Source organism: Pagrus pagrus (assembly GCF_965226575.1).
Source record: "Pagrus pagrus genome assembly, chromosome: 21".
In the NCBI taxonomy this organism is placed as follows: Eukaryota; Metazoa; Chordata; class Actinopteri; order Spariformes; family Sparidae; genus Pagrus; species Pagrus pagrus.
In genome coordinates, this window is record NC_140208.1 from 23334483 (window position 1) to 23361577 (window position 27095).

A 27095-nucleotide genomic window follows, 5' to 3' on the forward strand; every position below is an offset into this window, starting at 1 on the left:
ACAGGAGGAATTTGGTGTTCACAACGAGTCAAACAGAGAATGTAAATACGTCAAGTCAAGTAAACTTGATGTGTAACATTAATGGTGTGACCCTTTTAAATAAATGTATACAACAATTGCACATAATCAGACTGGAAAGTAAAGTTTACGGCGAATGAAAAAAAGGGTGATTGTTGTGTCACCCATCATCTGCAGGTTACTGAGAAGAAGGAAGTCTGAGCTCAGCAGCACAGCAGAAATAAAACGACACCAAACAGAGAAAAACTGAAACACACACGAACTCAGAGCTCATTCTGCTGCTGAAACAACACAACTAGAGCGTCAACTGCTTCAGCTGCAACTCAAAGTCTACAGGCCTTCAGGTTTGTTGTCAGGAAGTCATTGTTGAGTTCATCCTCTGAGGAAGGCTGTGGCACGCTGTTGAAAGTTCTGGAAAAAGCTCACCTTGAATTACGATTTTATTTTTGTTCCACTTAAAGACAGATCTGGCTACTGGCTGAGCTGATGTTTGAGTGCAGTCTGAATCTGATGGCCTCTGTTTGAATGACTTTGGTTAGAAGCCAAACAAGAGAATGACCGACGTGTTAAAAGAACGAAGCACATCCAACACGAGAAGCCTGTGAGAGATAATCCAGCAGGCATTAGACATTGAGGTGCTAAAATATCTGGACTCAATATAGTGGGTATTTATAGGTTGTGAATGGTCATGGAAAATTTAGTATGGGCTCCAGAAAAATCCTGGAAAAGTTTTGAAAGTTTGTCCATGAAAAATGTGTGGAGGAAACCCTAAATGGATTTAATCCATCTTGTATTCTGTCGATGCAATTTGTAAACTGTGATTTTGTAGTTGTCTTCTGTACATGCAACACCTACTGACTGTCTGTCCGTCCTGGGAGAGGGACCCTCCTCTGTGGCTCTTCCTGAGGTTTCTGCCATCTTTTTTTTCCCTGTTAAAAGGTTTTATTTTCTTAATAAGGCAAGTTTTTCCTCACTTGAATTGAGGGTCTGAGGACAGAGGATGTCGTTCACTGTGCAGATTGTAAAGCCCACTGAGGCAATGTGATTGTGATTTTGGGCTGTTTAAACACATTGATTTGATTTGATTTGATTTGATTTCTTTCATAAATCTCTCCTTTTAGTCAATGTTTGATGAACACTGATGATAATATTTCTCACAGTTATTAAATGGTGTTTTAACTAGACCCCCATTTTTCCACGATCTAACATTGGCTGCATAATAAATCACATAAATCACATAATAGTGTTTGTTTTGTTAGTGTTTGGGTTGTTTGCGATCCTGCTCTCTGTTTAAAAGTACAAATTAATGCTGAGTCATTATTGGCAATCAGGAGGAATAGAGTGTGAATGAAGTGGATTCAACGACTTCTCCCATTTCAGTTTATTAACCTGTTTGGTAAAAGACAAAATAGTCAGACTGATACACATCATGTACATGTGAACCTGACTGACCGGTTCAGATCCTCCGTCTGAACAATCAGCTTTCATCTGAACGCACGTCTTCATCAACTTTCTCTTTGCACCAGGTATGTGAAGTCTTCGTCATCGTCATCTTCACTCCAGAAGACAACGTGTAGTTCCTTAAAAAGAGGTTAGTTTAGGACTAATTGGATTGACACACTGAAGTCCTTTCTGCCACTCTTAATGTAAAGATGAACTGTTCATACTGAGGCACAGGAGCACATACTGTGTGTCAGCTGATTCAAACTGGGTGCTGAATGTGTGTTGCAGAAGATACGCATGAGGCAGTTTGTGCTCATGAAGCTGCAGCGTCAACTTCCCTTTCATTTAAGTACTGAAGATATGAAGAAGTGGCTGCTGGCTGGACGAAGCTTCCTGGAAGAGTGAGTCCACGGTGACATTTCAGATTAAAGCTCACTGCAAACGCACAACAATTTCACAACACCATAACAACTCTTTCTGAATCTTTAAGGTTCCAGGAAATAGCAAAGGGGGCAGATGCAAGAAAGCTCCTTGTGGCTGACACAAGGAACACATCAACCCAGCACCCCCCAGGTTTATCTACACACTTGGAAGGGGAGGTCTGCAACCTCATCACTAGATGCCACTACCACACCATCCTACACACTACACTTTTATAAAAGCGGACTTTGAGGAAAGTATACATAGCTCTTTACCTGAGATGTTCTCTGAATTTTTTTGTAAAATAATGCCTCATAATATAAAGCCTTACCTGTAGCAGTTGAGACTAAGTACTGAGTGATGTGAACAGGCCTGGAGCTCAGCGAGGCGCCTCTGTGTGAACCAGATGGAGCAGGAACTCTGGGAAGAACTTGAAAAAGAGAGAGGCCTTTCACTGCTGCTCAGGTAAAGATAAAGAGTTATGGGGAAGATGTGGGAGAAGATGATGTGTGTGAATCACACCAGCTGCTCTCTACAGTACATTATATACCATAAACTACTTATTCAATAAATTATAATAACTATAAAGAGCATCTGTATGTTCTTTTCATTGTTGTATTAAATTTTACTTACAAAAAAAAAGGCTTCCATATGTCACAAACCTCAGGAACCAATCCCATCAACTTGCACACTACAGCCAAAACATTTAAAGCCACGTAGGGATTTATTCAGGGAGAAAAACTTTAAAAACACGTACTGGTGATGAAGGGATGAGTTTCCAGGGGTTAAATTAATGCCAGGAGTAAAAGTACTAACACTGTTACAAGTCAAAGTCTTGCATTTAGAATCTTACTTCATGGTCATATTGATAACGTTTTTATGGAGACAAATCATATTAGGAAAGTAATACAACTACAGAGCTTGTAGAAAGGTGCAGAATAAAAGCATCCCTTTTTCTTAAAAACATAAACAACATACATTTTAAGTCAAAAACACAAAAAGTTAAGTAAAAAGTATGACATTTCCCTGAGGAGTAGATGTAGTAACTACCATAAAATTAGTACCTCAACATTGTACTCAACTACAGGTTGAGTACAATGTACTCAAACTACAGGTTCGGTCTCAGCAGGCAGCTGTTTTTAACAGAAACACTGCTGGGAGAGCAGGGATGCCAGGTAATCTAGTTTGTATTTCTTTGTGTTTGTATTGGAGATACATGTATTCAGAAAATGTCCAGGATGAGAGTGAAGGGACCAACAGAAGCCTCTCCAGTCCAGATGTGTGTGATGGAGCATGACAGGCAAGCGTTAAGAATTAAAGCTTCACTGGTACCTGTGCCCATGGACAGGTCTAACAGATGTTTTTCATTTACAATCTTATATTTACGTTTCTGCTAATGTCCTAAAACAACTTCATCCAAAACTCCTCCTCTAAAGTCTCGTCGTCACTGGTGCATTTTAAAAGTGCTGAGTCTGTTTTTACATGTGAGGTCGAGAAAGAAACTTTTTTTCCAGATATTAAAGGTGCTATTTGAAAGACAAGTTGTTTTTTGAGTCTCATTCCCAACTCACTTTGGGACGGCAGCCGACCTGTCCTACGATCCCAAGCGTCAGTTTTTGAGTTGGGACTCAAAAATCAACCTTTCTTACAAATAGCTCCTTTAAGTGTGAACAGCATGTAAGTGACCGTGTATGTGTAAAGAATACTCATGATGGTCTGTCACTCTGTGTCTGTAATATCTTCTTCTTCTTCTTCTTGGAGGCACAGGAACTGTTTATGACACATGTAGATCTTTGAACAAGCTGAACTAATCTTCTGTTGGGTCTTTGTGCCTCACTGCCTCTGAGGCAGCTAGAGGGGGCCCTCTAGCTGCTGTTACTGTAGTATTACACCTAAAAGCAGAATACTGCATAGAACTGAAGTACAATGAGAAATTCAGTATACAGTGTACAGGGATTTGAGAAATATCTTGTTTAATGTGCCATTCAGTCATTTTTAGTCTCACTATAAGAATGACCTGGTTATTACAGATGTAGAACACATGAAAGGCCTGAAGGGAATATAAAACACACACAGGTGTCAGTGTAATCAACCAGGTCATTTGGCTTTATTTCACACTTGAGACTGTTAAAAGGAGCAGGTGTGACTCACACAGATCATCTCTGCTGCACGACGGGCTGTGATACAGAAACCTCACCCAGCCCGGCCTTCACTCTGTGGCCTCATCCCGTCAAACTAACACACACGTATTGTTATCATTCACTGACTCAGTCTTGGACACATGAGGAGTTATTGTACCGGTGAAAGGGGGAAGAAGATCACAGATATTCAAGATACGTGAATGTAAACGTAATGGTGTGACTGATTGAACTGTCATCATCGTCAGACGTCTCCAGCAGGAGTTCAGTATTTATTCGTCCGGAGCCAGGATTTCACTGAGATCGAGTCCAAACTCCCTTAGTGACATACAGCCCTCTAAGAAATCATATTTCCACATTTGATGATTAGTTTAACTGTTCAATAATATTTTGTGCACATTTCATCATCTCTCTGTTTTACTGGCCTTTGGTAAAAGTGAAAGTCGTCCTACTTGAGTAAAAGTCTTCAAGTAAAGTCTCATGTTTTATTTCCAGGATCAAAAACATGTTGTTGCTGAAGCAGTGAACAGTATCTTATATCAAATGTACTTCAGTACCATAAGTAATTGTCTGGCAATAAATGTACTGTATTACACATATATTACATGTACAGTATGTATGTACAGTAGACAGGGCTAGATGATTATTATTAGGGTTGACTGATGATCGACTTGGCTGATTATCTGATATTCATAATTTTTCAGATAATAAGAATCAGATTTTTCTTATCTGATTACTGAATAAATAAATTCATTTCAAAATACTCTACTTTGGCTCTGATGCAGCATGTAACCTATAGAAATACTCAAGTGAAGTACAAGTATGTCAGAACTTTACTCAAGTACTGTACTTAAGTGCAGTTCTGAGGTACTTGTACTTTACTTGTAGATGTTTCACTGTAAATGTTGTTAGTGATTCTTGAATTTTGTTGTACTCAGAGTTTCTGTCTCTGGACTTTCTCTGTTACAGTTGCTGCACTCTGATCCTGGTTTGTATGAATTAATGGTGTATAGACAGCACATGTGGTCTGGGCTTAGTTATATGCATGATTCTAAGTGCTGTATGGTAGACAACTGGACTGTCAGCTTCTTGAAGACGTTTCACCTCTCACCCAAGAGGCTTCTTCAGTTCTAACTAACTGGAGGAGCTGCAGGCTTTAAAGTCTGTGTGGGAGTGTCCTTACAGAGTCGTTAAGGACACGTGTGAAGCCTGCACACACAGATCAATACTTGCTGTTCGACTCTCATCACCCACTGGAGCACAATCTGGGGGTCATCAGAACCCTAAACCATCGGGCTGAGTCCTCAGATCAAGACTCTGCTGCCCACTTACATCTGAAGGAGACAAATCATTCCTTTGAGGACAACAATGTAAACATCTTGGCCAGAGAAGACAGATGGTTTGAAAAAGGAGTAAAAGAATCCATCTATGTCAAACTGGGACATGTCCAGTCCGGTCACGTGTCCTTGTCTCTCGGATGAGAGGTGAAACGTCCTCAAGAAACTGAGTCCAGTTGCCTATGATACAGCATTTACCATGAGCTCAACACGTTATATGCACGACATACTTGTTAATTAAATCCCTTCATTCATTGATTTTTGAGCAGGAACAACCTCATTTAAAATAAAGAGAAAAAAAATAATCAGAATCAGACTTTTCTCTGATTGTTAAGAAACTAATTGGTAGAAACAGTCGTGAGGACACGACCAGCGTCCTGTCAGGCGGCTACAGAACAAATAGTCAAGATCCTGGTTTAAACAGAAGAGTTTTTATTCTGATTACTTTCAACATTTTTAAAAGGCGAACTTAAAAACATATCTCCTGTTACAGTATATGTGCTATGAGTTTTCCTTTGCGTACCTGTAAGTATGAAAGACAGATGAGTATTTTACATCCATCTCCCACTTTAACTTCTAATCTGAGTCCCAGACAAATGAAATTCCTGTCATGATGAGGACGCTGACACAGAAACAAAAGCAAACAGTGCAGAATCCCTCCGTCAGCTTCAGGGATGGAGTGACACAGCTAAATACACGCTCCATCTTTAATCCATCCTCTGCAGCCTTTCTGAGTCGTCCAGATGCTCCTTTGATTATATTGGTCTAATCATGTTTAATCCACTTGTCTCATGCTAGCATTAGGTATTGTATGTAGATGAGCGGCAGTGAAGAGGACGGCTATTTTAACTCAGATCATAAATGTCAGGAGGCATTCTGCTGGGCTCTGGACTGAGCTCTGCAAACAGATGCTCAAATTAGATGCAAACTGCACTCATAGAAACCGCACACTCTACAAAACTGATTATCTGGTTCACTGACTCCTCTCAGAGGCTAATTAGCACTACAGAGCCTACGCTAATGTGCTAATACACCAAGAACTACGATAAACACTCAGTTTCCATTCACTTGTGTTGGTATTCAGAAACATATTGATGTTGCGTGATACAGTATTTCTAATGAAAGACAATAATGTCATAAGATGTGGAGAAAGAACAGACGAAGCTGATGCTTCACACCACTTTATTCTGCTACAGTCTCACAGCAAAACAGAATTCAATCTGCAGAGTTTCTACTTTCACTAAGAAGTTCAAGAAGAAGAAGAGGAGGAGGAAGTCCTCTGTGTCGTCTAATCAGCTTCAGAGGCCTGAAAGGACAGGACAGGACAGGAAAGGACAGGAAATATTTAATGCACTGCACAAGCAAATGGGTGTACCTGCAGCTTCCTTTGTACAAAGCAGTTCATACTGATCAGACCTGCTATTAACATCAGTCCTGAGTGATCTGATCACAAGCAGACAGCTCTAAGTCATCAGTTCACAGCTACATTAACCTGTGTTTGAGTGAGCACCTGTGATCTGATGTCACTTCCTGCTCTACATGAAATAAACCCGTCCATCACTGGAACAAACAGACACAATGTTTTTTACACAAAGAAAGAAAGAACTCCATGTAGAACATTTGCTGAATTTACAAGAAGGCACCAACGAGTTAGAAGTTTCCGTAGCTGTTTAGTTACATTCGGCCCAGACCACCTCTGAATGTGGTCTGAGGGATCGGGTCTTAAATGCGTCCTCCGTCTGTCTTAGAGCTGTCCACTTGTGATCAGATCACTCAAGATAGGTCTGAACGGGGCCTTAGTCCCAGGCACAGACCATGATGCTTCAGATTTAAAAAGGTCCCCAACCGGTCAAACTCAACATGTAATTAATTAATAATTCATGACTGTCTCAGCTGTTGACCATCTATTAGATTATTACACTGGTAAAATCTCTGTTTGATTAGCCAACAGCTCAGCCAATAAAGATCCAAACAAACCAAACTGATCAATGAATGTACTGAGTTTACCTTTCCAAACTCTCTGCTCTTGGTTCTCAGCTTATTGACTTGGGACTCAGCGATGTCTGCTCGCTCCTGTGCCTCCTCCAGCTCATGCTGCACCTTCCTCAGCTTGGCCAGATGAGTACTGGCCTGCTCCTCCTGGAGACAGAGACAGACACAGGACGCGCTAATCATCCTTCATCATAGTTATTTAAAAAGACAATGTTTGTTTCTCTGGAGGTCAGAGCAGATCTCACCGCCTCTTCGTTCTGCCGTTTGTAGGCCTTGACTTTGAGCTGCAGCTTGTCCACCAGGTCCTGCAGTCTCAGGACAGTCTTCTTGTCCTCTTCAGTCTGGTACGTGAGCTCCTTCACTCTCCGTTCATATTTACGGATTCCTTTGACAGCATCAGCAGCCCTTTTCTGCTCACTCTCCACTTCGCCCTCCAGTTCACGCACCTACAACAGAGAGTCCGAACACCACAAAGCCAGCAGTTAGGATCTAGGTTCTCAGTAATGCTACATGAATCTCATATGGGCGAGTGTGATACCCGATTTTCCAGTTTCTGGAGCTGTTTCTTTCCTCCCTTCAAAGCCAGGCTCTCAGCCTCATCCAGACGGTGCTGCAGGTCCTTCACGGACACCTCTATGTTCTTCTTCATCCTCTCCAGGTGGCTGCTGGTGTCCTGCTCCTTCTTCAGCTCCTCGGCCATCATGGCCGCCTTCATGAACAGAGTGGCGTAAACTGATTTGTTTGATTTATGCTGCTTAATAATTATGGCTGTTTCTTTCAGTTGCTCATCATACGTTATACAACTGTAAATGCTTGATATACAGTAATAAGAGGTGAAGCACGTGATACTCACATCAGTGATGGCCTTCTTGGCTTTCTCCTCTGCATTTCGAGCCTCTTGGACGGCGTCCTCCACCTCCACCTGCAGCTGGCTGACATCTGCATCCAGCTTCCTCTTGGAGTTGAGGAGACTTGTGTTCTGTAGCAAAGAGACGGTCAGCAAACAGTATATCACAGGTGGTTTTAGACCCTTTTTAGCGGTGCTCAAACACACATACATTTTATCTCAACACCCCAAAATAATTACAATAATTATTATTACTCTTTACATCTCTGACTCTACAGTATTCAATCAGAAGAATGTTATACATTGATATTGATTGTCCTCCTACCTCATATTATATTATAAATAGTTAAATAAAATATTAATATTTGTAAGTGTGCCGTTTGGTTGACAGCACAAAGAAGGAGAGAGAGAGACAGACGAGTCAGCTACTGTACAAATGACTTCACTTTGCTCAGCGGTGTGTTGATATAGCCTACAGTTGTCAGATGTGGATTCTCTGAAAACTCCTCTTACATTTATTTACATCATAAATATTCTGTTCATGTCATTTTCTAGCTGCATTGATGCAATGATGGAGAGAGAGAGAGAGAGAGAGGGATGAACCAGATGAGACAGTGGGCAGATAGGGAAGATGTTTTACTGCTGTAAATACAGGGGACTTGTGTTTATACTTCAGAGTGATGCAACATTAGTATTCATTTGGAGTCTGGTGTTTCCGTGGACCTCACACATTCATATTTCAAACTCTAACATTGACTATTATTTCAACTCTGCTTTGGGTTCACCCAAAGCAGAGTTGAAATAATGAAAATAAAAAAGTCCAGAGAAATTATCTGTCTTTTTAGCAGCTAAATGTTTTAGCATGTTTACCAGCTAGCCTCTCACTTCGTCTGTGTGCTGAGCAGTGTGAAGTGGGTTTAACAAGGTTTATTCACTGAAAACAGCTGCCTGCTGGGGCTGGAGACAAGGCTGAGAGCAGTGACACTCAACCAAGTCAAACCAAGACAGTGAGCTAAAGTGTAACTGAGGGAAAGTTTCAGTTGGGAGAAGACTTTGACTGTGGTCAGAAGTCAATTAACGTAGATGCTGTGGTGCAGGTACACAGAGTACTATTGACATCATTTTAAGGATTAATGAATTAGATCTTCTGTTTTTTAAAGTGGACCACTTTATCTCCTGCTGCTGAGTCGTCATGAAGGTCCGTCCTATTTACAAGGTAGTGAACAATGTTTCCATTGCTTCAGAACCTCATGGGACTGTAATGACTTCTCATGTCTGTGACATCATCCATTCATTCCTGATGAAGGACACCTCGTCAGTCATTATCCCTTACACAGCCTTTGATGCTCCACTTTTAAAAACCACTTCATCTCAGCACATGACCAAGTCGCTGTTCATTAGCGACCCTGACGGTCCTCTGAAGAAGCACAGTATCATCATCATCAACAGGTCTCTTACATCACGGTGCTGTCCCTTCAGATCTCACTGGCCCTCACTGATAGACTGTAACCCTGCTGCTCACCTGGGAGTGCAGCAGCCCCACTCTCTCACAGGCATCAGCCAGTTCCTGCTCAGCCAGCTTGCGGCTTCTTTCCGACTGTTCCAGAGCGGCCCTCAGCTCCTCCACCTCCGCCTGCATCAGGCAGCTCCTGCGCTCCATCATGGCCACCTGCTCCTTCAGGTCCTCCTGGCTCCGCAGTGCCTCGTCCAGGTGAAGGGTTTGCTCCTGCAGAGGGGCAGGAGGGTAAAAGCTGTATGATTCACCCAAACAGCTAATCATTTTGTGCTGAAGCTGCCAATGAACAATATTTCACTTTGAGGTGGGCTTGGATGTTCCTCAGCTGCTTCTGGGCCTCAGCTGCCTGCCTGTTGGCGTGGCTCAGCTGGATCTCCATCTCATTGAGGTCGGCCTCCATCTTCTTCCTGATCCTCATGGCATCGTTCTTGCAGCGTGTCTCAGAATCTAAGGCGGACTGCATTGTTTCCACAATGCGCTGATTGTTGCGTTTCATCTGCTCGATCTCCTCGTCCTTCTCAGCCACCCTGCGATCAACCTCTCCTTTCACCTGAGCCAGCTCCAGCTGGACACGCAGGATTTTAGACTCCTCATGTTCCAGAGAAGCCTGGAGTCCAGAGAAAAATAAGAACACACTGATAAAGAGGAATGAGCCATGGTGTAAATAATGTATTCATATTACATCAAGTTACCTCAGCCTCTTCCAAAGCAGTCTGGATCTCTGTCTTCTCCGTCTCACTTTGCTTCTTAGTCTTCTCCAGCTCATGGATGGCTTTACCATTCTCCCCAAGTTGTTCAGTCAGATCAGAGATCTCCTCTAAAGGTGTCAAATGTGTTAGAGTTTTTTCAGACATATGACCATAACATCCTTGGTGTTTATTCAGAACCATCTGATCCAGTGTCAGATGGACCTTCCTGTCTGACAGTAACATACGTACGTTGCAGGTTTTTATTCTCTCGTTTGAGGACCTCGAGGTGCTCCAGAGCTTCCTCATAAGAGTTCTTCATTTTGAAGAGCTCGGTGCTGAGGGAGCGAGACTCCTTCTGTGATCCATCCAGCTCAGCCTGACTCTCCTCGAACTTCTGCTTCCACTCAGACAGAATCTGAGGAAGACGCAAATTATTGGTCATGAATCTGGATGGATGATTTTATAAGGTCATTGGATAGCAACAAGCCAATCATTTTTGAGAATAATAATGGTGCAGATTGTTGTTAGTTTCTGTGGCTTGCTGTGATTGGTCTAGCATAATGAACGTACAGGATGTCTTTGTTACCTTATCAAAGCTCCTCTGCTTTTTATCCAGGCCAGCTGCTTGAGCATTCGCCCTCTCCACATCGACCATGAGGTCCTCCACCTCTCCCTGCAGCCTCTGCTTCGTCTTCTCCAAAGATGAGCACTTGGCGTTCACCGCCTCGATGGCCTCCTCAGCCTCCTGCAGACGCTGGGCAAGCTTTTTCCTGAGCATAACAACATATCACATATTTATTTTCAGTTTCTTTGTTATCAAATATCTCACTTCATAATGTCTTTGTGTGTCACTCACTTAGCCTCCTCCAGCTCATCATTGCGCTGGATGGCATCAGTCTCATATTTGGTTCTCCACTGCGCCACCTCACTGTTGGCCTTGGACATTGCTCTCTGGAGCTCAGCCTTGGCCTCCTGCTCCTCCTCAAACTGCTCCCTCAGCAGATCACAGTCGTGACGTGCAGATTGGAGAGCATGGGCGAGGGCATTCTTAGCCTGACAGAGAGGCGGATTTGGATTTTAGCTGAATAAAGTTTGATTGAATCAAAGCAGATTTTCTCTCAAGGTTCAAATAATCCTGATATTATGAGCCCCCTCCTTAAAGTCTGTCATTTGGGGAAACACAAATATTCACTTTCTTGTGAAGAGTTTTCCTCTGCTTCGTGTTAACAGTTCACCCAAAATTGTAAATTCAGTCATCATCTCCTCCCCTCATGCTGATGTAAAGTCAGGTGAAGTGTCAGAGTCCACAAAACATTTATGGAGCTTCACACTAAAACAGCGTTGCAGCATTCTCCTAAACAGCTGAAGTAGCTGGAGATGGAAAAAACAACCAAAGAAACATCAAATGGCTCCATACATACAGCTCGTCTGCTGTAATTCAAGTCTCTGGTGAGATCCAGCATATATTTGAAAAGATGTTATTTACACCTTTTTAATCCCTAATCTAAACTGTAGCTGCTGAGCTGATGTGAAGCTCCAGAGATGCATTTCCTCGCTACCTAGGGAAAGCTAATTAGTTATCCTGCTGACGTTCAAACATTATTGATGTGACAGTCATTGTTTGGTTGTGCGGAGCAGTAATGCAGCAAACCTTCGTTTCTTCCTCGACCTGCCTCTTCAGCTCCTCAATCTGCTGAGTGCAGGCCGTCTTAGCCCTCAACATCTGAGAGAGTATCGCTTCTTTCTCCTCGAGAAGACGAGACAGCTCACCTGTTGAAGAGGTTTCAGAACACGAGGTAATAGAAAAGTGTTTGACTCCAGAAGTCTCTTTAACAAGACTTAACTCTGCTGGTTACCGTTTTCATTCTGAAGTTTTGCCCTCTGAACATTAATTTCAGCGATCAGGCGAGTGTTCTCATCGTGTTTAGTCTTGTAGTCTCCCAGCTGGTCATCCAGAGAGTGACACATCTTCTCATAATTAATCTGTAATATTTATATTATATTATTCATTTACCATGATATGATGAACACATACTGAATACAGTATACAGTCTATACTGGCCTGCTTACCTTTGACTTGACCGTGACCTCTATGTTGCTCGACAGGTCATCGATCTCCATCTTGTACTCGCTCTTCTCCTTCTCCAGCTTCTGTTTGACCCGCTGAAGGTTGTCGAGCTGCTCTCCCAGCTCAGCCACGCTGTCAGCATGTTTCTTTCTTAAAGCTGCAGCGGTGGCCTCGTGGTGGAGCGTCGACTCTTCCAGGTCTCGTCTCAGTTTCTGAAACTCCACCTCTCGCTTCTTGTTCATCTCTACCTGAGCGGCAGTGGCTCCCCCGGCCTCCTCCAGCCTCTCGCTGATCTCCTCGAGCTCCCTGGAGAGATCGGACCTCTGCTTTTCCACCTTCGCCCTGGCAACACGCTCCACCTCAATCTCCTCTTCCAGCTCCTCAATGCGGGCCTGGGTAAAGCAACAAAAAACAACCATCATTCATTGACTCGCAGCACATTTCAGTCCAACCTTTTCAGCTCTAAAGTACCTGAAGCTCCTTGATCCTCTTCTGAGACTGTGCCGCCACACTCTGCTCATCCTCGATCTTGGATACAAGCTGGCTGAATTCAAAGTCTTTCCTGTTTGCAGAGCCACACCATGTGGTTAATGAATATGTGCAGTAGTGTACCTATCATTATGCTCAGACACTGCTGCACAAATACACACTTTTTAAGGCGTTCTTCCAGTTGTTGTTTGTCATTTTCCAAATCCATTATGGATTCTTGACTCAGTTTCAGATCTCCTTCCAGCTTCCTTTTGGCTCTCTCGACATCCATCCGCACCTTTTTTTCTTGCTCCAGAGAACCCTCAAGCTGAAACATTGACACAGTTTCAGTAAAAACAATCAAGTCTTGCATTTATTGATTTGTTTGGCCACACGGCACCATAAGCTTTAAACACAACACTAAAACGGAGCACGTACATCCAATAATCATTCTCATTCTAGCTGTTTTTCGTCTCATTAACTTCTAAATAAAATATCCGGCTGTTAAGTTGCTTGATGCTCCACTGTGTTCACCAGCTAGTCGCTAATGTTTGCTGTGAGCTAGTCTGGTGCCTGGAAGTAGCCTCCGGTGGGTCTTTAGAGCTTTTACCCTGAAAACAGCTGTCTGTTGGGTCGTCTTTAAAATCTCACCTCCTCTTCCCACTGAAGAATAGAAATCCCATTTAATCATCCACACTTGTTTCTTCTGCTTTAGTTTTTTCACACCACAAAGTCTAAACTTTACGACAGCAGGTTTTGCTCCACAGTCTCCACAGTTTTATCTGCTTCCCCATGAGATCAGTGAGGAGCTGCATCGCTCCCTCTGACACAGTGACCTTCGTAATATCCTGCAGTGTGTGATGCACCATTATGTTCAAATCTTGTGGCGTGTGCATGGTTGAGATTAGACATCAGCGAGTTGTTGAACTCCTGATGCGTGGGCAGGCCTAACTGAACTGAACACCCTCATATTTTTTCATTTTCAAACTTGTAGTCTTCAGCCCCAAATGACATCAGCTAGTTCCTCTGGAGACACAAAAGGCTTTATTTCTACTTTTTTCACATATGCAGTAGTGCTCCCCAACACCTGGAAACACACTTAAATGAGTGAAATTGGTGGAGTAATAATATAAATATATAAAAACATTGATCAGAGCATGTTTAAGTTTCACATGCTGTAGCTTTAAAAGGTAGTGGCCACACGCTTACATCATCAACTTGTTGCTCCAGCTTGATCTTGGCTTTGCTCAAAGAGTTGACTTTGTCTTCCTCGGCCTGCAGATCCTCCAGTGTCTGCTGGTGGGCCTCCTGCAGGGCCAGCTTCTCCTTGGATAACTTGGCGATGGTGTCATCCAGAGAGGACATCTCCTCGGTCAGATTCTTCACCTGAACGAGAAGCAAAAAGTAATCTGTTAGTCAGTGTTTAAATGGTGGGCTTGGTGTTCAGGTCAGCAGATGCACCTTGTTTTCAGTGGCATGTTTTTCCTTCTCCACTTTGGCCAAGGTGAGCTCCAAGTCATCGATGTCTTTCTTCAGCTCAGAGCACTCGTCCTCCAGCTTCCTCTTCTTGGCAGTGAGCTCAGCGTTCACCTCCTCCTCATCCTCCAGTCTCTCGCTCAGTTCTTTGGCTTTGGCCTCCAGTGAAATCTTGTTCTTAATTAGCCCCTCACATCTTTCCTCTGCGTCTGCCAGACTCTCACTTTCCTGTTGAAAAAAAAGGGCACAGTTCGCATTAAACCCCGACCCAGTCCCTCCCCATTCCATCCAAAATACACAATGTATTTATAAAGACCAGACAAACGTAAAATCAAGTAGTAAGCAGCATACATGTTTGTACAGTAGTACTGTACTCTTTCTACTTACAGACTGAATCTGCAGACACAAGTCATTCTTCTCCTGAAGCAGTGAAACCATTTTAGCTTCCAGCTCCTTCCTCTTGGTCTCAGCTTTGGTTAAATCCTCCTTACACTTGGCGAAGTCCACTTTCATGATGGCCATCTCCTTCTCAGTCTCAGCACTCCTCAAGAGTGGCTTGATCTTAAAGTAGAGCTTCATCCATGGCCAGTGTTTCACATTCATGAAGGAGCGGATGTTGTACTGGACGATGTAAATGGACTCTCTGAAAGTGTCAGAGGTCGTTTTTAGTTTTTAGCTTCAAAGCAATAAGTACATCCATACAGATCTACAGTCTTTTTATGTACATGTGACAAGTGATCAGTGATTTTAATCTACCATGCTCGTGATTACCTCCTCTCCATCATTTTCTGATACTCCCTCCTTCTTAGGAAGCCGCGACACAAGGCCTGAGTGATGGTGATGAGAGAGGCCAGTTTTTCATCCCTCATCTCTTCTAGGAGACCCAAGAGTCCAGCTTTGAAGAACACCTTCAGTTAAAAAAATACAGTTTGGTTATATGTTAAGATACTCATGAATACTACATCAAAATAACCTTAAAGGAACAGTTCACCCTAAAATCAAAAATAAATGTTTCCTTGTGGTGCCTTTATCCATTGAGACAGTTTGTGTGTGGTCTGCTGAGGTTCTGTCGGCCTTCTCTCCAATATAAAGGAACTATACAGCACTCTGCTTGTGATTCTCAAAGTCTCAAAAAAGTTCAACAGCAATGTCTCTTTGTCTCAAGACAATCCCCAGACCTTGTTGTGCATAGTTTCTCACTTTGAACTGTGTTTTTTTTATATCACCGGGCAGCAGAAGGAGGCGTGCATCTACTCATGGACAAGAGGCTCGATGACTGAGACAACTAAGCTAGCTAACTTCACAGCTCAACCAAAGAGGACGCCACTAATGTTTTCATCACAAGCAACGAACTCTTGTCCATGAGGAGATGCACACTGCCTTCTGGACAGTGATATGGAAAGAAAATAGTTCCTTGTGAGAAAATGCGCACAACAAGGTCTGTGGATTATCTTCTTGGAGTTTTTCCAATGTATTTTATGGCTCAAGCAGAGTGCTGTATAGTTCCTTTATATTGGAGAGCAGGCTGACATCTACAGCTGATAAAACTTGACAACTCACACCAAAACTATCTAGAAGGATAAATAACACTACTGTACAGGTAAGAGGAAAAATATGTGTTTTTGATTTTGGGGATAACCGTCCCTTCAACACATGGACATGAGTTTCATAAATGTTTTAATGGTTAGTATGATATGTGGTTTGCAAAAGTGTTTATATCTGCTCTGAATGGCTACACTCAGAGCTGGGAAAAGCCTGTCAGCTGTCACACAGGCCCCGTAAACTCCCCAAGAACTGCTTTCATTTGAATCATACAAATGGGAATAACCGTCTCACGAGATAAACATTCCTGGTGTTGCCTTACTTTCACACCTCCACGTACTTGACAGAAGTGATGGATGCAGCAGCAGCACTGCAGTTCAAACACACTGAGGCCTGTTGTAGCATTCAGAATCATTTACCTTGGTGTGCCCAAACTTATACTGTGTGTGATCCACATCGATAGACCCCAAGAGCTTCTCAGCAGCTTTCTTGTTGTCGATGAACTGTCCCTCAGGTATCACACTAGCATTCAGTACTTTGTACCTATAAGACAAACCCTTGTTAGAGAAGGAGGGTTTTTGTTTTTTGAATTTTCGAACAACCTGACCTCTGCTTCTTACCTTTGCTTGAAATCCCCGTACAGGATCCTACTGGGGAAGCCCTTCCTACAGATCCTGATCCCTTCCAGCACACCGTTACATCGCAGCTGATGGATGACCAGGTGGTGCTCCATAATGCCTGAAGGTCAGCCAGGGCTACATTAGAATCACACTGCCTGAGACATGATTTAAATAGTCTGATAAACAGTGTTTATAATATGACACTTACCTGGAGTTTTAGTTTCATTTGGAATTAAACACCGAACAAAATGAGGATGGGTGCTCTTAAGATTTGTCATCAGCTTTCCCAGATTCTCCTGTTAGAGATCATCACTGTCACTACACTGTCGCACAAAAGCTGAGCTGTTGTTTCCTTACTTCATTATTTGTAATTACTTAAGAGAATCCAGTATTATTTCAGTATGCAGTTACCCGGAAGAGGGCTGACACAGTCTGGAAGGATGAGCCCTTCTTCTTTGCTGCTTTCTTAGAAGCACCGGCTCCACCAGTAGCATCTAGAAGAAGAAATGTTTTTATCTACAGTATACAGATAGACCTTAAGATAAAACAGATTCAGATTCTTACCGTCGGCTGTGGAATAGTTAGAATATAGGAAAGCCAGCAGTTTGAGGCTGGCTTTCTGGTAGAGCTGGACTACAGTATCATTGAGCGGGTCCTTGTTCTTGTCCAGCCAGCCTGTGATGCTGTAGTCCACAGTGCCAGCATAGTGCACCAGGGAGAAGTGAGCCTCAGCCTTGCCTTTGACAGGCTTAGGCTTCTGGAAGTTGCCGGATTTTCCCAGATGTTGGTCATACAGCTTGTTTTTGAAGGTGGTGTCGGATGCTTTGGGAAACATACACTCCTCTTCGAGGATGGAAAAGATGCCCATTGGCTGTTGAGGACAAAACAACTCTGTTTTAACATATAAAGTCATTCTGTGGAGGCATTTATTTCTGGGACATTGAACAACATCATATCCGTCTGAAGTAACCTTTTCAATGAGCTCAATACAGGCAGCCAGGTCCATCCCAAAGTCAATGAACTCCCACTCGATGCCTTCCTTCTTATACTCCTCTTGTTCCAGCACAAACATGTGGTGGTTGAAAAACTGTTGCAGTTTCTCATTGGTGAAATTGATGCACAGCTGTTCCAGACTGTTGTACTGCAAAACAACACTTTTAGAGTAGAACCACTGCATTCATAGGAAATTCCAGAAAAACCCCTGTTTAATGGTAACTTACATCAAAGATTTCAAACCCAGCAATGTCCAGGACCCCGATGAAGAACTGCCTGGGCTGCTTGGTGTCGAGCATCTGGTTAATGCGGAGGACCATCCACATAAACATCTTCTCATAGACTGATTTGGCCAGAGCACCAATAGAGTTGTAGACCTGCACAATGACAGAGAGCTCACAGTGAGTTTCTGCTGCTCGCCGCTGCTCCGCCATCCTGCCTGTCTGCTCAACCTAACAAGCTCAGAGACACTGCAGCTGCAGTGCAGAGCGGCTACAGAACCCCGGACCCTGAGAGGAGCAGCAGAAGACCAGGAGAAGTGTCTGAGCGATTGGTGTGTTTACCCGCAAAGCTACAGCTCATAAACTGCCGTAAACAGAGTAGTTTATGAGCCAGACCTACTGTGTGAGTCATTAATCCAACATTTGGACGACACTTTGGAGGTCCACTAGTTGGTGGCTGGGATGTGATATTTCAACTTAAATGGTTCAAAAAGGCTTCCAAATATCTGTCCACTGTAAGAGACTACATGAAAGGGATACATTTCCCATGATCCATGTAGTGAAGCTTTACTTTGTCTGCTGTTTGGTGCCTGGCAGGGAGTGTACAGTAGGTGTAGCAGAGCTGTTTCACTGAAGACAGACTCCTGCTGGGGCTGAAACCAAAACAACTGGCTAAAGGAAGCTAAAAGCTCAGAGGAGGTGCAGAGTTGGAAGGTAATTCTCAGTGGATTCACCACTACTTGGAACTTTCAGATCACACAGTCATTTGATAATTATAAAAATAAAAAATATTGGTAAAAACAGCTTTGGGGATATTTTGGATGTATGTTTTCTCTCAGCTCCATAGTATTAGCTACAATCAGTTTAAGATACGTTCATTTTGGTGTACGTTATAAGGAGTAATATACTCTTATAAGTGGCAATATAAAATTCATAATGGATAACACACTACCTGCTGAACAGTCTGCCCTTTGGTCACGTACTCGTTCCCAACCTTCACTCTGGGGTAACACAGAGCTTTCAGCAGGTCAGCAGAGTTCAGACCCATCAGGTAAGCTGCTTTGTCAGCCACTGATCAGAGAAAAAGATCAAGTCAGAGAACTACGAATGACAGGAGAGAAGAAAAGCTAGATAAGAAGCAGAAAAAGATAATTAAAACAAAAATCCATATATGATGCAACTATCATCAGAAGAAGAAACAAGGGATTCAAAGATGAAGGTAAATCCAGTGAACAGTCACCCTCTGTCCCGTCCGGCTCTGCTTGCTCCTCTCTCTGCTTCTGCTTGAACTTCATATTCCCATAATGCATCACAGCACCCGTTAGCTTGTAAATGCCAATCCTCTCCTCTCCAGTGAAGCCCAGGGTGTCGATAGCACTCTGAAAGTACACCATCACCAGGCTGATGTTAGGACCAGTGAAATTTAAGAGTGAAGGAAAAGAAAAGGTCGTGACTCACATCCGTGGCCATCAGCTCCTCGCTGTCATCAATACTGGCCACGCAGATTTCCCCTTGGCTCACAAATGGGAAGTCGTAGGGATTGGTGGTGATGAGGAGAGTCTCTGCATGACAAGTAATGAGCCAGTCACATACAAGCATGGTAATTCAAACACACTGTGCATACCATTTCACTTAGAACATACAGTGAGAACAAATGTACATACAGTAACACTGTTACACTGATCTCTCTAGTGTTACCTATGAGCTCAGGCTTCTTGTTGGACATGATCTGGTAGAAGATATGGTAACTCCTCTCTGCAGCCAGCTGAAACGTTACTCTGGATTTTTCCAGCAAGTCTGTGAAGTAAAACTGGATGAGTCTTGGACAAAACATTGCATGTCTCTATTGTGTTGTAACTCACAAGTTTCAATATCAGCAGAAGACAGTTTCCCTGTGGTACCAAAGTGGATTCTTATGAATTTGCCCTGAAAAACAAAACAATACTTGTTAAAGGAAAGAAGCTGGCCAATCAGTTATTGGTACCAGCAGAATCTCTGTCTTTTAACTCACGAAACGGGAGGAGTTATCGTTCCTGACTGTTTTGGCATTCCCAAAGGCCTCCAGCAGTGGGTTAGCAGAGATGATCTGGTCCTCCAGATTCCCCTGCAGAAACGACGCAGACGAGACATGATTTAGTTACAGGTGTATGCATTGAAAGGTTATAAGTCGACTATGTAAAGCACCACTTGAAAAAGCATCTGTTCTTTCTAATATTACATGAAATTTTCCAGAGGCAGCAGCATCTTTCTTCCCTGCGATTGTCGCAAAGTACTGGATGACTCGTTTGGTGTTGACAGTCTTTCCTGCACCAGATTCTCCACTGCAGAACAAAACACACCAGAAATGTTTTATTTCCCCTTTTATGACATAAAGTATCAAAGACAGGCTGAAGCATTTGCATCAACATGCAGCTTACGTGATAAGGATGGACTGGTTTTCTCTATCTACAACAGATAACACCACAGTCATGTCAGAATGACACCCTGCACTGCATCAGAACTTTATATATAAGTGACTGTGACAACAGTTTGAGTTTTACCAGTGAGCATGAACTGATAGGCGTTGTCAGAGATGGAGAAGATGTGAGGTGGAGCCTCCTGGCGCTTTTTGCCCCTGTAGGCCACCACTACCTCTTGGTTGTACACTGGGAGCCACTTGTAAGGGTTCACAGTGACACAGAAGAGCCCAGAGTAGGTCTGAAAGTGCAAAAGAAACAAAAAACATTTGTTTGAGGAAGCATTTCTTTAGCGATTTGACGGTCCCAAACCATGCTCAGAAGACGACACCTGTATGTATTTTCCAGCCCACTATCATAGGCATTACGTCCACATCAGACAATTCTGCATTTTACAATTGATTCCAATGCCAACTTCACTGCCATTGCAGGAAGCAGTGTGGAGTGAGGCTGGAAGTGGCCGTCCCACCACAGACCTGCAGTTAACATCCACCCTTTATATAACTAAGTATCAGCACAATCTATCCTTCACTCCAAGCAGGCAATGCAGCTGCTGAACCTCAACCATACCTTAACTAAAGGTGATTCTCCATCACACTGATCTTTCCTGGATCAGAACCATACTGTACTGTGTCATACAGTCACTTCCTCTCTCATTCTCTGCACCCAAACAAAGCCACAATAGCACTGTATCGTTAACAGCCACAGGACACTGTTCCTATGTAAATTCCCTCATTTCAACTTCAAGACAAAAGCCGCTGATTTAGCTGGTGACACCTCACACACACGCACGCACACACACACACACACACATCCATGAGATCAAATTCAAAACCCAAATTAATAATCAGAGGACACAAATTATTAAATGGAGAGCATTGATTTGTAATTCTAAAGTCTGAATATTGCATATTGTAATTGCATGTAAATGTTTAGTCTTATTCTTTCACAGAAGTTCAAAGTAAAGGTTCATTACTGACTGTTGAGTCAGTGGGTATAAATGACATTACTAAAAGTGTGATTTATTACAGGAGACAGAATAATCAATGTGAAATGCATCACTTTTACATAATACTAATAGTAACACATTGTGTTGGATTTTTTAGTAGAAGTTCCCTTTAACTGAGTATGTCATAACTAAATTTACACAAAAGGTTTATGTAAATCTGCTTTAATTTAATTGAATTTAATGTAATCAGACTAATTTATTATTTTTGATGTACATGTAAATAAAACACTTAAAGACAATGTTTTCTGCATAATTATTTGTGCTGGTTTTAATCTAGGCATCGACATTTTTTGAAATGCACATCATCAAGTGCACGTCTACTGGGATGGACAGCACTTTCAAAACAGTACCAACTGAAAAAGTTCATCTCCTCTGGACCATGTATCTCTGATGCTCTTTGCATCGAGCAATGAGAACAGCTAAATGCAACATGTGGACTTTTTTCTTTACATGTAGCCATGGGATAGCAGTCTGACATTATCTGGTTGAAGACCATTTCTTAAAATCTCACCGCTAAAGTAGCCTCTGCTTACTGCGGCTGTCAGGGCAACTAACTGCAGCTCTAATGTGTCTGTTGAGCAACAGCTCGTCTGGCATTGTGTGAGAATGACCATCATCAACTACGGTAAATGCTGCACTACTCACATAGATCATCCAGGCTGCGTAACGCTCTTTGAGGTTATACAGCACAGCGGCCTCGTTGAGGTGGGTCATCATGGCCATGTCCTCGATCTTGTCGTACTTGGGCGGGTTCATGGGGAAGATTTCATCATCCTTCACTGTAACAACCTGTGAGGAGAGACGTGCCCTTCATCAGCAGAACGATATAGAGAGTGCATGGATGATTAGCCTCGTCCACAGCGAACACACCTGTCCTGTATTAGTTTTAACCGTGGCTTTGCCGCTGTCTTTGCTTTGCAGAGTGCCTTTGACAAACAGCTCCTTTGGATCCACTGCAAACACTGCAGTTTTAGCATCAAAGGGACGATTCTGGGATTCGATTCTCTCTCGTTCAGGTCTCCTCAGGTACGGGGCAGCCTCCCCAAACACAGCCATCTCAGCATCCGAGCTCATCTCTGCAACACAGCCCAGAGGGGACTGAAAGATCCGGGGTTAAAGGTTAGATCGGTGATACTAGAATAATCATCATCATTCATCATAATCAATACCAACTCTTACCTCTGTGGGCTATAGAAGGTATGCTAATGTATCCTCCACCTGAATCACAAACAAGATGAAATCCTATCAGTAAAGTCAGTATCTATCACACCCACACAACAATGAAACAGAAGCACGCCCTCACCAGCAGGAGTCCCAGCTGAAAAATGTGCACGGCTTTGACCCTTACTGCTTTTATAAGGTCCCTCTCGGTGCCTTTGGAGACACAACAAACACCTATATTTAGGTCAAAGCCTCAAATGAATGTGGGTGGAGAGAAGTGATTAGCTTGGCACGGCATATCATGGAGATGTCACTGAGCTTTTGTTATAAATCTGTGGCAGGGAGCAACTGCAGCTCAAGAAAAGAATGAATGCCAAAGGAGGGTGACCTCTGCCAGAGAGCCAGCATCACATAGATGCTGAAATGTTCCGAGCACGCAGAGACTGATGCACTGTTTGTTTAGCATCTTCATTCCTGTGTTTGGAAGATTAGAACCACACGATGCGATTAAAGATGATCTCTAGTAAAAGCAGCTATAACAGAATTATAAACTGGCATATCCACAATGTAAAGTCATGATGAAAGAGGAAATAGGTTTGTTTCTTTCTGAGAGTGAGATGAGAAGATTGATATCAAGTACCAAGGTCAGGATGTGCAGCCGCTAACTGTTGTAAAGGCTAGATTCAGACAGAACAGCCAGCCTGGCGCTGTTCATCTCATTGACGGGAATGTTGTATTCAATTGTTCCAAGTCATAACTTTCCTTTAAACCTTAAATAGTCATTTTTACATTCCTGTTTCTGTACAGATTAAGCAGATTAAAAGGGCATATATTAATTAGCAGGCTTTGGAGCTGTTTGACACTTTCAATGCTAGGCTAGGATAACTGTGCACACCCTGACTCCAGCTGGTATCAATCTTGTCATCTAATTCTCATAAAGAAAATGACAACTCCAATGAAATGAAAATTATGAAATGAAATATTACTTAAAGGTGTATTTTATGAGTTATATTTGATATGATTCTGTATATCTTATGCTTCATCTACATGAACTGTTGTGTTGTGTTGGTGTATTTTGTCTTACATGATTCTGGACCCCACTGCATTTCTTGTGGCCCCCCCTACTCTGCCTCTGATTGGCTTGCGTCTATCGTTTTTGTATGACAAAAGCCACGACAGCTTCTTGGTTCTGGTACTCTGTGCTAATACATCCAACAAGTTTTTTGATCAGAGTAGATAAAAAAGGTTGCCTTTTTCCCGTCACAAAAACTGAATAAATCTGACAGACATTTATGTGGACCTGTTAGTCCACTGGACAACAAGAAGGAAGGAGAACAGTGACAGGCCGAGTGCCTGTTCTCGGCTGTCCTCTCATGTTCACACACCCCTGGGTTCCTAAACTAGAGGGAGGTCAGTAGGCTACAATGACATAACTGTTTAATCACACAACAAATGAGACAGAAGCTGGCTAACTAGCATGCTATTTAAGTGTATGTTCATTGGGTGTCTGGTGTGAATGGGTTGTGTCTGTTTTTCTTGTGGTTGGTTTATATAACAAACAGCCAGCGGTGGATTGTGAGCTGTAAACACATTGACCTCTCCTGCTGCTGCCGCTGCAGTGTCTCTGGGCCAGTCAGTGCACCAGCAGCAGGGCAGCCCAGCAGGCACTGACCTGTCCGCTCTGCCTAACTAGCCCAGAGAACAGTGGCAGCAAAGAGCTGCTCCAGAGGATGAGTGACCCGGAGAGGAGCAGCAGCAGCCGGGAAGGAGGCCGAGTAAGTATACCAGGGGGAAATACAGCAGAATTACAAAATGCATGGTAACGTGTCATTTTCATAAAAATTTCAAGGAACATTACGCTGGAATCTGTTTTTTGTGCCATGTGTCTAAGCAAGAATTTTAATTCGATATACAGAGGCAAGGTTAAATAAAAGTCGGTTCAACCAATTTCCATCAATCCACAATCAAACAGTCTCCAAGGCTTATAAACTGTTTTGAAATATTACACAAAATATATCTGTAACCCCTGTGATTGCTATTACAGGCTTATAAATAAAGACATAGCTGATGAGTCCCTCAATAGAAATTCCCCCAGGATCCTCCTGGGACGGCTTTAGAGATTACACTGGACTAATGGTCGTGTCAGAGATTTGGAGTCCTCTCTTTTCTCCTGCCATCATCTCCCAAAGAGGGACACTGTAGAACAGGGAGGCAAATAATAGACCATATAAAAAAAACACTTCAACTTTAGGATATAATGTGTAACATTTCTGCATTAACATATCTGTATATATAAATATAACTACTACTAGACCTTTGATATGTATTTTGTTTTTGTTTTTGTAATTACATTAAGCGTAACGTGAATAAAACTTTAATACATTACCTTGTCCATGAACATTTCTGCCAGGGTCATGTCAGATGTCAGATTTTCACATACAGTGAAACTCCCATGATCCCACACTACTTCACAATGTCATCAAACTACGTCTTTTGGTTTCATTGTTTTGACTGAGGGACCCCTAGTGGCAGAAGTTACATACTGTGCATTTAAAGACAACAGTTGAACATTTTCAGAAATATTCACTTTCTTTGTGTCAGATGAGAAGATTGATATCACTGTCATGTCTGTGGCTAAACACTGCAGGGTGGTGCAGCGGCCCATTCGTGTGATGTAACGTTGTGAACTTTGAACACCGACGCTCAGTTAGCTGAAAGGAGAAGCTGCTATATTGTTATGCTACAAACATGTTGGTCCTACAGTGATCGTTTGTCCTCATCAACGGATTAAAAATATCAGGAAACAACCAGGTTGTGAGGCAGATCATTACTTAGTTTTAAACTGGGGCACAAGTTCAGTGAAACATCACGCTACTGACCTGTTATAGTCTGCCTATGATCTGCAGTCATGCCTCTGCCACAGTAGGTTAAACATGCCGGTCCTACAGTGATCGTCGACATTTACAGATGAAACAAAAGTGTTTTAAACTGGTGCACGATGTCAAACACATTGCGTTACACTCCACTGTGGTTTCAGTCATTAGGGCCGCTTGTCTGATCGCCAGTTTACATGATTGGCCACTGCGACGAGACATCGGACTGCATTTCAGGATGCGGTTAGCCTAGCTTAGCATAAAGAGTGGATGAAGAGCAAAGCAGCAAGCCTGTCTGTGTTCAAAGTTAAAAAGACACACCTGCTAAGCCCTGTAAAGCTCACATACTGTAGCAACATGACATGAGACTGATATTGATCCTCTGATTTCATAGAAAGGAAACCCAACAAGATGCTCTCTGACCGCTTATGACTTTTCCTAATCACCAGCCCAACATTAGTACCAATGTAACTCTTGAGTGAAGTCAGGTCTTCAAACTGTCACTCATTTGTAATTCTCGTGTCATGAGAGGGAGATTAGACGGCTGTAAACTGACAAGGAGGGTGCTAAATCATGAACAAGCAGCCAATGAACCTGCGACTTACACTGCCTCCATCTTAAATATGGGCTACTTTAGAGAGTTAATCAGGAGTGAGATATTCTTAGGGACTGTCCTCAAAGGGATAATGACACTCAGTGTGAGGACAATGATGCAATGTGGATAACCACCGCAGCCACAAACTGCCTTTCATTTGCCTTTTTTAACCGGCATGTGATTTTCTATTGATTGAGTCATAGCTTCAGACATTTTGAATACGGCCTCCTCAGAAAGCCTAAGTGAATGTGGTGGATTTCAACCAGGGTTCATTTTAATCTTTAAAGCAACAGATGGCAAAATCTCATGGCTTATGAGTTAATGTCAAGTCAAGTTCAAGTTGTCTAAATAAAGGGCTGCTAAGCAGAGGTCACGCAGTCCATTATCTGTCACTGATGCACTTTGATATCAGTTAATGGACAGCTGTTAACATGCGCTCCTCTCTCAGCTAGAACTCATTATCATTATCGATAACAGTAATCAATACCAATAATGCATCCAAGCAATACATTTTGATATGTTGAATAGATTTATATGGAAATGAATTTTAGAGAATGCTGTTTATCCAATTAATTAATTAATTAATCCAGATTTGTTTCCATTCATGTATACTGTCAGTTCCTGATGGATACTGCCTGGTCTTCAGTGTTTAGTGGTTCATCTTACAATGTTCATCCGTCAATACAAATATCACAGCTATTTTGAACTATTATTATATTATAACTTAAGGAGTATTATCAGGACATGTCCTTTTCTTTGCCAATGAAAATGTAGACCATAGCTCCCTCCAGTGTCACTGCTGAGAAACCACAGGCACTTGAAAACAGCATCTTGTGCATGATAGACAGCAGTAGATAATAGTAGTGACTTAGAGCACGTGCTGTGACTTACTCAGCCGTGGCTGACTCTGACTGTCTGAGTAGCGACACACATAAAAAAGGGCACCGTCTGTATGTTGTGAGGCACAGATGTGTAGACAGTTGTGATTAATTTATGATGAAACATTTACAAACACTCATTATGATTCAAATGGTTTTATTATGCTGTCAGATTTGAAATATGAAGACTAGACCGCACTGCATCATGTTTTCTCCACTGGAGGGGGCAACCTGAAGTGAACTTTATTATGTTTTCTTGCACATTAGGCCACCATATCATGTTTCATCTACCTCAGGGGCATACAAGGGGCCTCTTTTATGCAAAATGGCGATCA

At 42.6% G+C, this 27095-nt stretch overlaps 1 protein-coding gene and 1 long non-coding RNA gene across 2 annotated transcripts; one reads left to right on the forward strand and one right to left on the reverse strand.

The window, feature by feature from the left end:
- The first annotated feature begins 1541 nt into the window (after nucleotides 1-1541).
- On the forward strand, nucleotides 1542-2340 carry LOC311250381. Its single transcript, XR_014621277.1, has 3 exons — nucleotides 1542-1609; nucleotides 1750-1862; nucleotides 1952-2340. It is a non-coding gene; the product is annotated as an uncharacterized lncRNA (long non-coding RNA).
- Nucleotides 2341-6521: 4181 nt separating this feature from the next.
- On the reverse strand, nucleotides 6522-24075 carry LOC311250746 (myosin-1-like). Its single transcript, XM_084342742.1, has 41 exons — nucleotides 24011-24075; nucleotides 22557-22627; nucleotides 22433-22471; nucleotides 22124-22351; nucleotides 21899-22042; nucleotides 20329-20485; nucleotides 20206-20233; nucleotides 20007-20109; nucleotides 19800-19892; nucleotides 19651-19714; nucleotides 19487-19585; nucleotides 19247-19350; nucleotides 19029-19167; nucleotides 18741-18859; nucleotides 17795-17944; nucleotides 17545-17715; nucleotides 17139-17445; nucleotides 16986-17068; nucleotides 16783-16870; nucleotides 16575-16692; nucleotides 16374-16497; nucleotides 15184-15320; nucleotides 14800-15055; nucleotides 14398-14640; nucleotides 14146-14322; nucleotides 13119-13264; nucleotides 12940-13030; nucleotides 12471-12860; nucleotides 12257-12383; nucleotides 12052-12170; nucleotides 11257-11453; nucleotides 10987-11170; nucleotides 10650-10815; nucleotides 10404-10528; nucleotides 10010-10318; nucleotides 9718-9921; nucleotides 8202-8327; nucleotides 7887-8057; nucleotides 7594-7794; nucleotides 7364-7495; nucleotides 6522-6662 (listed from the first exon to the last, which is right to left on the reverse strand). The coding sequence occupies exons 4-41, from the start codon at nucleotides 22325-22327 to the stop codon at nucleotides 6645-6647; spliced, it is 5814 nt and encodes a 1937-aa protein (XP_084198868.1). The 5' UTR covers nucleotides 22328-22351; nucleotides 22433-22471; nucleotides 22557-22627; nucleotides 24011-24075; the 3' UTR covers nucleotides 6522-6644.
- Nucleotides 24076-27095: the final 3020 nt, after the last annotated feature.